This window comes from Branchiostoma belcheri, unplaced genomic scaffold (genome assembly GCF_001625305.1).
Source record: "Branchiostoma belcheri isolate BF01 breed outbred unplaced genomic scaffold, Haploidv18h27 scaffold94, whole genome shotgun sequence".
Classification (NCBI taxonomy): domain Eukaryota; kingdom Metazoa; phylum Chordata; class Leptocardii; order Amphioxiformes; family Branchiostomatidae; genus Branchiostoma; species Branchiostoma belcheri.
In genome coordinates, this window is record NW_017804620.1 from 285,564 (window position 1) to 296,458 (window position 10,895).

Genomic DNA, 10,895 nt, shown 5'->3' on the forward strand with positions numbered 1-10,895 from the left:
AACTCCTCTGGCCAATGATGTTCCCCTTAGCCAATTTCTACTATATATTCAGCCTGCAAAGGAGTCTGATGGAGACTAGGAAAACTACTTCAAGGACGTAATCAAGTAGAATTTGAACTTTCGCAAGAAAGGAAAGTGAAACCGGTGATGATTGATGAGTTCTCTCGGATTCGCACCGCAACGCTTGAAGCGGTCCGCCGCAGAAATTGAATTTTAAGTGGCCTTCTCCTAATCACGGAGCGTTTATCCCACACTTAGCACGCCATTTAAGCATCAATGGGGCAGGCTTACGAGAACAAAGCTACGTCGAATGCATCCTTCACGTCCTTATATTTCGCAGACTAGACCCTTTTTGTGCCACGCTGTAGATAGCTGGTGCACTTTTGTTTCCAATTAACTACACAATGCATCGTTCGGTACAATCATTTCGCCACGGCCTTCTTGCCAAGTTCATTATAATTACTCCCAGCAGCGCTGTGTTTAAAAGATACGACAGTTTGTTCATGCAAAAGAAACAGAACCTGGAAACCAAGCGAATTCTAACTAAACCAGCTTTGGTAGCCTTCCGCTACCAGTTCTGCGTTGGAAAGATACGGCAGTTCCCTGATGCATCAGGAGCAGAAGAAGCAGCTGACCAGAATGCGGTGGGGCGAAAATTACAAACGGTTATTTTTCTAGCTAACTGACCCCTGGTAGCCTTCCGCTGCCAGTTTGGTGGCGCGAACATTACATCTGGTTATTTTTGTAGCTAACTGAAAGCCCTTTAATTATAAGTTAGTAGCCCGCCATTGCCAGGTCTGTATTGCAAAAATACACCAAGACGTGCATCTATCAGAGAATATAATAGGATGGAACATAACAAACGGTTATTTTTCTAGCTAACTGAAAGCCCTTTTTGGTAGCCCGCCATTGCCAGCTCTGATGATGAGAATCTGGTGACGCTATAGAAGGTGACAAACTTTTTTTTAGTTTTGATAGACCCCGGTTTGGAAGCCCGGCGTTCGATCCATCATGCTGAAATGAAAAAGCTCCGGGCGGCACGGCTAGCGCTGTGAGTCCATTCATCAGAACGTGTCAGCAAAGTTTCCCCAAACTTTTGGTTGTAGAATAGCTTAAACTTAATGGCTACAGCGCTATGGGGCTATATGTTTGCATATAGCATTGTTGGTGGTTCATGTACGCCAATTGTTCCGAAAACAGCAACAAAATCTCTCTCTCTCTCTCTCTCTCTCTCTCTCTCTCTCTGTGTTTTTGTGTGTCTGTCTGTCTTTCTTCCTTTGTATGGGCTTACAATATATGTTAGAATAATCGTTTTCCTGCACAGCTCCAATTTTATCTGCACTAACCTGCATATACCTAGTACATGGACCAGTGCAGGTTAGGTGCAGGTTAGGTGCAGGTAGACATGAGAAATACCTGCACAGCTCCAGTTTTACCTGCACTAACCGGTCACAGGTGGTATGTCAAGCCCTACTTATCAAGATCCACTCACGTGAACAACACTTGGCAAGGGATAAGCGATATGTAGCTATTCTAGCATGATATCCCCTTTTTCTATTGATTTATTGATTTCGAAACATGCCCGTCTCTGATGCGGGGAGCTTTTGTTCTAGTGGTTAACCGCGATGTGCGCGCATGTTGGCAAACAGGTAAGAAGTAATTGACTGCAAACTAAAATTACTAAGTCTAATAAACAACTTTTTCCACAAATACAAATTAATGAAATCGATAGAGTATTAGCGAAATACTAGTACCTTATTTTAACGTCACCACTGGAAACAAAATAATAATGACACCACAAGACGAAAAACGGCGTTTTCCCAAGAAGTCTGCGAGAGAGGCTACTAACTGTGAGTTAGCCTGTGTTTCTGAGCCGTATCAAAACGACTGCCGTTTGCTCAAGGTTAATAATACTTCCGACTGGCGGTAGCAATATCACTGCGTCAATCTCGGAGAGGGCTCCTTTAGTCTTTTCATTAACTTTTATAAAGCAAACGTTACGGAACCGTGAAGCCAACCCCTCGCACCGCCTGCAAGAGAAACACCAATTGACGTGGGTGATGAATGGAGGAAATACAGCCGCAAATTACTCATAGATTGCAGCAGGACCCTGCTCTGATATAATCTCACAGGTCCATCCGAACCAATCAAAACCCTATAAATCAACATGGCGGACAGAAGGGCAGGTCTCGCGGGGGAGGTCTCGCGAGAGTTGGAAATGAGTTCCGGGAGCTCTCGCGGGACGTAAAAACGAGTTTTCATTTCTCGGCTTCGTGGACAATGCATGGACCGTGCAACAGTTTCGTACCACTCAAAGCCCTCGAAAAATGAAACACTATGAAAGACTAAGCCGGCCAAAAATGAAGAGAGGATTTTGCTGAGAGGATGACAAAGAGAGAAGCTCAGAGTTATTCTTCTTACTTCGTTCCAGATGTGGGAAAAACGTTCAACATGACGGCAGGCGATCAGATAATAGATGAGCGCATCAGTAATTGGGTAGTAACTCAAGGTTCTGATACTAAATCACACACAAGCCAGCCTTTTTTCCATAGTCATTTTTCCAAATATTCAGTCACTAAACAGATACACTCATCAAAAACAAGAGTGCCTCACCACTATGTACTGTTTTGTTTGGATGTTGAATAATAAAAACACAGGTTTGAAGGAAACATTGATTTTTAGGTTCTCTAAAGTTGCAGTTGAGCAGCAAACCCCCCTCCCCAAGCAATTCCCTCCCCTCGAAAAGAAACTTCTAGCCGCCCGTAGAAACAGACGCTGAATAACTAGAATTCTGTGTTGGAGTTGAAAGAATATTTAACACACTGCGCTATCAGCGAGCTGCTGTAGTATTATCTCTGCTTGCACATGTTCAACTGTGTGGCCCAAGGGCTGATAAGGGAGATGGGCGTCGCCCTGTACACCATAAATAGTGGGGACAGTATTTTATCTGACTGTATCAAAGTCTTAGTTTATTGTATACTGCTGCCCAACAGGGGCTAAATGCATCGTGTTAGATAAGTGTAATAGGCAAACTATGCTATCATTCATCTATATATATGATGTATATACACTGTCTCCCTTCTTGAAACATATATAAACGACGTTACACACTTGTAGAAATCATATTGTAGTTAGATCATGATATTACAGGTATGAAACATTTTGTCGTTCGCAAAGCTTTGTCTGGAGGTATGGCACTAACAACATATCAAATTAAACTCTCGAAACTGCCTACATTCATTCTTTCCTAGAACTCGCTGTCACCAAGTACAGCAGGGGCATTGTCGTTAGATAGCTTTAAACAATGTCTAGAGTTAGAAGTTCAAGGGTTAGGTGTAACAAGTCGATCGATGTAATGTAGCCAGCTGCCGCCGCGCCGCGTGCCTGCGAAGCTGGTGTGTTACGCCGAAGTTATACCGGCTATACAGATACAGAAGCTGGTGTGTTACGCCGAAGTTATACCGGCTATACAGATACAGGTACAAACAAAAAGTTAGTTTTACATAAAACCGTGCGCGTCCAGTGGCACAGGCGTACCGTCGCGAATACGGTTTATCTGATGTATGAATGGGCTTCAGACGGGCCTAGCCCAAATCCACCCGGCTTACTCCAACTCGCCGTCCTGTCTAGCCCACCAACCAACGCACGGAACCACACACGACTCCCCACGCCACCACTGAGCTCGGGATTTGAAATACCTTGAACCACAAATTACGCATTCTCTTTGGTTGCAGCGTGTTCACCGTCTGGTTAGTAAGATAGAGAGAGTGGCCCTGTTTGAAGCTAGTTCTTCTGTGGAAGCTACTAGACGCTGTAATCTGTGTAGCGTTGTGTGTGCTGCATGGAGGTGTGAGGTAAGCGCGTTTGTACTTTGATGTTTCCAAACGCCTTTTGAAAAGTCTTCTTTGAGACTTAGGCTCGTAGCTTTCGTCTTTTGAGAGGTCTAATTTAAGACTTATACCCGTAGCTATTACCTCCGCCAAGGAGTTAGTATCTCTATAGGTTCTATGCTGCAGTGAGCAGAATAAACCATAGAGGCTGGGGAAACCATAGAGGGGATTTTCATCCTGAAGTTTGTGGGTTTGTACGTGCTAGCTAAGAGTCCATTTTTTGAAGGAGCTGACAGCAGACAATGTTGAAGGTTCTTCAGGAAGTCTTGATCATTGCGAGCCATAACAGCAGGTGTTTTTACATGTGCATGGCCCCTTTAAGTAAGTCCCGGCTTGGCCCCTGAATATTACCTGTAGAGATGTCAAGCAGTCCCTGTCATGAACTGATATTCGAATCTGTTCATTTCCGCATATTAGCGCGTAGCGGTTGCCTACTAGTAGGTGTCTGTAATTCAGTTAAGTAAAGTACCAGGTGGGGCATCGGTTAGGAAATGTGATGGACTGTGAAAGACTGTGTCCCCATTGACTTCAGACTCTTCGGCGCCTGTTGTGCCTATCTAGTTCTATGCTTGAATCGGTTAGGGTTAGGGTCAGGAATGGTGCCGGGTAGTATCTACTAGTATTATATCCAGAACCATGTCTGTATCTGTATCTGTATAGCCGGTATAACCGCACACCAGCTTCTGTATCTGTATAGCCGGTATAACTGCCCTTCGGCGTAACACACCAGCTTCGCAGGCACGCGGCGCGGCGGCAGTTGGCTACATTACAGCGACCGACTTGTTACACCTAGCCCTTGAACTTCTAACTCTAGACGTTGTTTAAAGCTATCTATTGACAATGCCCCTACTGTACTTGGTGACAGTGGGTTCCACTCTGTGATAGTTCTAGGAAAGAATGAATTCTTGAACACCTCAATTTGTTGGTTGATAACTCTGGTACTTGAAGGCATGGCTATTTCTTGTTCTCTTTTTGAAATGTGACTAAGGCATAACCAGAGCAGTCTACTCATACAGTCTTCTTGATGTTTCAGGTGGCTCCTTCTTCTGGATGGTTCGTGTCATCACATCAACATGGCGACACAGCAGTTGCAGACCTACTGCCGCTGGATTGCAAACTGAGGCTGCAGTTTCTGAGACATCGTAGACCTTCTGCTGCTGGATTGCCAACAGGAGCTACAGGTTCGCACTTCAACACTGAGTGTTCAAGTTGCCTGAAAAGGCTGTTACGTTCGTTCACATCCGTCGATGATTGCGTTTGATGATGACAATGACCGCTCGTTCAATGACCTCCCGGTCCAACTCATCTAACTGGTGATTCAGAAAAGTTGACTGCTGTCTTCTTCACGATGAAGATAACGGCCACCTTGCACTTTCTGTCTCTTCTTGTCTTCCCTTTACTCTCTATAATTGACTTCTCTCTACCCGATGCTGAAACAGAAGGTCAGGGAGAATCGCCTGCCCGTAACGACTTGCAAATCGCTCGCGTGTGAAGCTGGCCCCGGGCGGGAGGATTTACGCGTGCGAATTTCACGGTTTTCCTGCGAGAAGCCATGCATCATTTGATACTTGTCTCCACGGTCTTAACGGGGATCCTTTTATCGCCACCTGTTAAATGTCAAGCGAGCGGTAATCCGGGGCCTTTAGGTCCCTGGGCGCAGACCCTCGCTGTGAGCGCGGCAGGAAATGACGTCCTCGCGCGCGACGGGTTCACTTCCGGGTCAGCGGTGACGCCGAACCGCAACAGGACGCTGCACCAGGTGGGAACCCGAGATAACGGCGCCATGTTGGCGATGACGTCGTCCGCGAGAAATAGAAGGAGCGCGCGGGAGTTTTACGGCGTAGTGCCTCCTCGCGTCGGAAGAACTCCAACTAATAGGGGAACCCCACGAGTGCAGGACCTTTCCCCTATAGGCACGGGCGCGCTACTCCACATGGACGGGTACTACCACGTGGTGAGCTGTCAGATGCACGTGGCCTGCAACCTGGGGACGCCCAACACACGATGCACCTGCGAGAACGAGTTTAACGCGTTTGGTGAGCGCAGATGCGCGCTGCCAAAGGCAAGGATCACGCACAGGTCGCAGTCCCGATGGGGCATCCTGTCGCTGTTCTGTGTAGGCGTCGCCCTCCCCCCGTTGGAGGACAGCAACTATGACCTTCAGGCCAGGTGCAGCATCTTCGGGCGGGAGGAGGTGAAGTACAGAGTCTACGTCACCAAAGAGGATGTCGGGAAACAAAATGGCGACCCGGCGGACACGACCATTCGGTACAGGGCGTGTTTAGAACCTGCTTAGGCTTAAAAAAACTTACGCCTTACCTTATATGGTGTCTGCACACAACGTCACGGCCGCCTTACATAATGATTGGTTGATCCTGGAAATTGCAATAGAATATGCCACCTTTTATGTGGCTATGGTTACATGTACAAATAGTCAAGTACAAAAAATAAAATTAAACACTTTTAATGATTCAGAACTTCCTGGTTTGAACAATCTAACATGGCGGACAATATGTCACAGTCACGTGAGTGTAAACATCCAATGGCATCAGAGACTGGGCAATATTTGAAAAAAGGGTGTATAGACGATTTGTGCGTTTCAAATGGCTTGTTGAATGTGTATGTAGATGCCGTCATTCTGTCCATGTGTATATAAAGTGTGACGGCATGTGAATGTGATATAACAACATTTGAGGCAATATCCTTAGAGTTGACACAATCTTTGATCACAATGGTTAGACCAAGAGATGTCTCAAAAAAATAACAGAGAAATATACTTAATTCTGACCATAGCAGTTGAAACATCTTCATGCCTTTTAATTTTAAAGTTACTTGGGTCACTGCTGAATATGACTGATGTAAGTTAAAGTAAAGAACTCACCACATTTTCCTATGAGAACGAGTCCGCTCCATATGCATCGTCCTCTGGCAGAAATATCGAGGACATTGCAGGCATAGGTCTGCTTTCCTGTCACCTGGCATTGTGTGTTATGATTATTTAGTGTGATGCTACTTCTATTTCGAATTCTATGAAGAGATGGATTTCTATACCACACCCAGTTATGTTTCCATGTTTAAAGATAATGTATAATAATGTTATGTGACCAATGTTACAGAGATATACTGGACAAATGACTTGAATTTGAATTTCTTGCATTTGGAATAACTTTAGCATTAGACTATAATCTGTTGTGATTCTTCTTGTGAGTATCAAGGTCGACATGCACTTCGCATTGACTTTAAGCCCCCTAGAAAGCCGCTAGGGGCCTATGATGGAACCTGGAACAAAAAGGGTACCGGTTTACCTTCGCAGAAGTTTGTTTTGGCTCAGTTTCTTCCTCTTCTTCTTCTCCAAACAAATAAGGTCAATGACCTGGACCAGACGTCTGCCACTGTGGTAACTGATACTGTAGCAACACCCTGTAGTGTTGGATTACATTGCACTTGTATGCAGCAGAATAGAGTTGGAGAGGATGCTCACCATGCATATGAATGTATTTGCCTTTGAGTAAGAATAAACCACCATGGAGTACTTTACGGTTAAAAGATGAAGGTAAACATTATGCATGCGCATTTGCTTGCTTATGTTACCTTTCTACGTCAGTGAAGGTTAGACATCCAGGTAATAAGATACGCCAAAAACAGTTATTCAAGCAACTGGATCTGATTTTGGAATTTTGTTACCTTTCTAGCATAACGTTTCCATTTCCTGTTCCTCATACCAGCACCTACTCGCCAAGCAGAGGTTGTGGGGGAATGATCGTTACCTTTTTATATATGGCAGTTTTTGTCGCTACCCCCATCGACCTTCTCTGGCTAATGGATACTGTCTGGCCAATTTGATACTGTCTTTTTTTGCCACCGAGAGGGATCTGCTTGGAGATAAACCAGCACGGAAAGCGATGACAATGATGATGATGATCAAGATCACATCAAACGCTAAAGGAAACCATCCATCAAAGTCTGCCAGAAATAGGTCGCTCGTTCTGCTAGAGGAGTCCTAGAGCGATCCAGTCGAATCCTGTCCTATCTCTTAGAGATACTCTATATCGATCAAGTACACACGTCACTATACGCCTGATCTGTCGTTCTGAAAACCCTTTTAATCTTTGATCTAGAGTGGCAGATTTAGGAGGTTCCGAAGGATGAAATATCGAACCAGAATTTTATTTTGTGTTGACCCAGTTCCCAACAATCGGTCATATCTTGAAGTAGAACATTCTGGAACTGCGAGAGGCCGCGGAAATGGATTTCGATTTCTGTTTTAGCTCTCTGAAGGTCCATTTGCATAGAAGTTGGCTATGTATACCCGTAAAACTACTCGGAATATTTGTAAGTACATACTTATATATGTCCTTTTTGAAGCCTGTGAAATAGCCCCCCCCACCCAAAGCTATGTGAGGCGTCTCTATATTTCTTGGTACCACCCATAAATAGCTAGAAACATCCTACGATACAAAATAAGCAGCCTTTTTCGTCACTGAAATAGCATTTTTCGTCTCACAGATATCAGTATGCTATAGGGTAGGATTGGTCTAACTTACTACATTTAAGAATGGCCATCAAATTGATTTTGACACTCCAGTTTTGTCGCTCTAAAATTGAGTTGGATGTCTTTAAAAAAAAGAAACACTAGAAGGAAAGTGTGAAGTTTTGTTCCACCGTCCTCCGAGGAGCGAACGATTCCCACGTGACCTTGGACAGGTGAGTTGGACAGGTGACCTTGGACAGGTGATGGCCTTGGACAGGTACATGAGTTGATAGCACCTTAGTTCCTTGTGCTAAGCAGAGAAAGCAGGATGTACCATTTTTAAAGTCTTTGGTATGACTGTCAGGGATCGAACTCACGAGCTAAGCGAATGCAAGGCGAGCCCTCTACCACTTAGCCATTGCATTGCACCGGTTCTTAAGGTACCTCATAAGGCCTCTCTTATTTGTTCTTTAACTTGCTGATCAGAAAGATCACCCTAAAACAGAGACTACCGAGGAAGGGTGTACATACACATACATACAGTTTCAGGGAGTGGATAAAATGAGATGTAATTTCCCCCTAGGCTTATGTTTCATGGTTTCTTCTTTGTACATTTTACTTTTAAAGTGTCATAGAACAGTGGTTTTAAATAGGTAAGGCTAGTCATTCATGTTTTTATGATCAGTATTTAAGTGATAAGAGTTTTTGCCTGGCTTGTCATCAGTAACAACAGTAAATCACATATGATTACAATAAAAGGCATTCATAATGTGTAGTTAATCAACGAATTTCTTTATTGGCTAGGAGTTGAAGCTTCGCAAATGATACTACAGGCATGTAAAATATGTGCTTTCTCAGTTCAAGCATCTCTTAGAAACTCTCCTGAAGATCTCTATTTAATACATATATCCAAACCACATCTGCTTCCATTGTGTGCTTCAACATAGGTCTTTCTCCTTTGTATACCACTTACTAAGCATAGATTGGATAGGATAAAACACTTGATAGGAAAAACAATGCATTACAGTGAAAGTTACACTTGAAATACACTTGAAATGCGAATATGTCATCAGATAGAATTGCAGTAGCAATACGTAGTATTTCTTCTAAACACCATTGTTTAAACATGTTACTGAACAGAGGACTGTTGAGTTTCAAAATTCTACATTGCAATGTCACAAGAAATAAATTAATCATTAAAATCACATTCCACTACAATCGCTAACAGCATGTAAAGTATAATACCTTGCGTTAAAGTAGTATATATTCATTAATATCACTACAGTAGAAGTATTTCGAGCACATCTAATTCTTACTTTCAGGTTACATGCTCAAATATATCAGTTTGAACAACATGTGTTTAAGAGTTTACTCCTTTAAGTTTTAAATTTACTAGAATTATACAAAATCATAGGACGCAATTATCAGCACATAGTACTTACCAAAAGTACATGCATGCTATCTTTACCCATGCCCTGTCTGATACATTGCACCATGTAAGCTTGTCGTGCAATAAAGTTATTCATATAAACCACTATAATCACTAACATCACTCACAACATGTAAAATGTAACACATTGCTTTAATAATTATTATACATATTACTATAATGCAAGTTTTTGAGAATTTTTTTTTGAAGTTACATGGGTAACTGACCGGTCACATATACTACTGGAATTTGAACAACATGTATTTTAGTAAAGTTTACTCATCACTAGAATAATTGTTTACATCAACAAGCATCAGTACATAGTACTTACCAACAGCAAATGCATTATACTTTTACAAATTTCCTACATTATTCATTACGTGGTTGCCTGTGCTAAACAATCGCCTTGTCTGACCTTTGGCTATTTCCATACTGCTTGCTCCCTGACTGTCTAATCATGATCACTGGTCATTGTCATAGACCGTTGGCTCATTTTTCTGTTTTTACACCTTCATACATAGGGTTTAGCTGTAAGGCAGCTAGCAATGCATCGCCTGATAGTAGTGGTAGGTTTGCAATATCATTGGATTGACTGGTGCATTGAGACTGACTATTGCCACTGGTCACTAAAGTAGCTGTGGTGGGTTCAGTGATGGCCTGAGACTGACCCTGCCCTGTCTGATCATCACCACTGGCCATTACAGTAGCTGTGGTGTTTGTGTTGGATTCAGTAATGGCCTGAGACTGACCCTGCCCTGTCTGATCATCACCACTGGCCACTACAGTAGCTGTGGTGTTTGTGTTGGATTCAGTGACCGTGGCTCATTTTTCTGTGTTTTTACACCTTCATACATAGGGTTTGGCTGTAAGGCAGCTAGCAATGCATCGCCTGATAGTAGTGCTAGATTTCTAATATCAATGGATCGAGTGGTGCCTTGAGCCTGACTATTGCCACTAGTCACTACAGTAGCTGTGGTGTTTGTGTTGGCTTCAGATATAGACTGACCCTGCCCTGTCTGATCATCACCACTGGCCACTACAGTAGCTGTGGTGTTTGTGTTGGATTCAGTGACCATTGGCTCATTTTTCTGTGTTTTTACACCTT

At 43.4% G+C, this 10,895-nt stretch overlaps 1 protein-coding gene across 1 annotated transcript in view; it reads right to left on the bottom strand.

The window, feature by feature from the left end:
* Positions 1-7,149: 7,149 nt before the first annotated feature.
* The window catches only part of LOC109461539 (uncharacterized protein YBL113C-like), a 13,718-nt gene continuing 9,972 nt past the window's right edge, over positions 7,150-10,895 (bottom strand). The window contains exons 7-9 of the mRNA XM_019757919.1: positions 10,668-10,869; positions 10,402-10,608; positions 7,150-7,169 (exon numbers count right to left, since the gene is read on the bottom strand). Of these exons, the coding sequence (XP_019613478.1) occupies positions 7,150-7,169; positions 10,402-10,608; positions 10,668-10,869 (429 nt within the window). The remainder of the gene's footprint in view (positions 7,170-10,401; positions 10,609-10,667; positions 10,870-10,895) is intronic.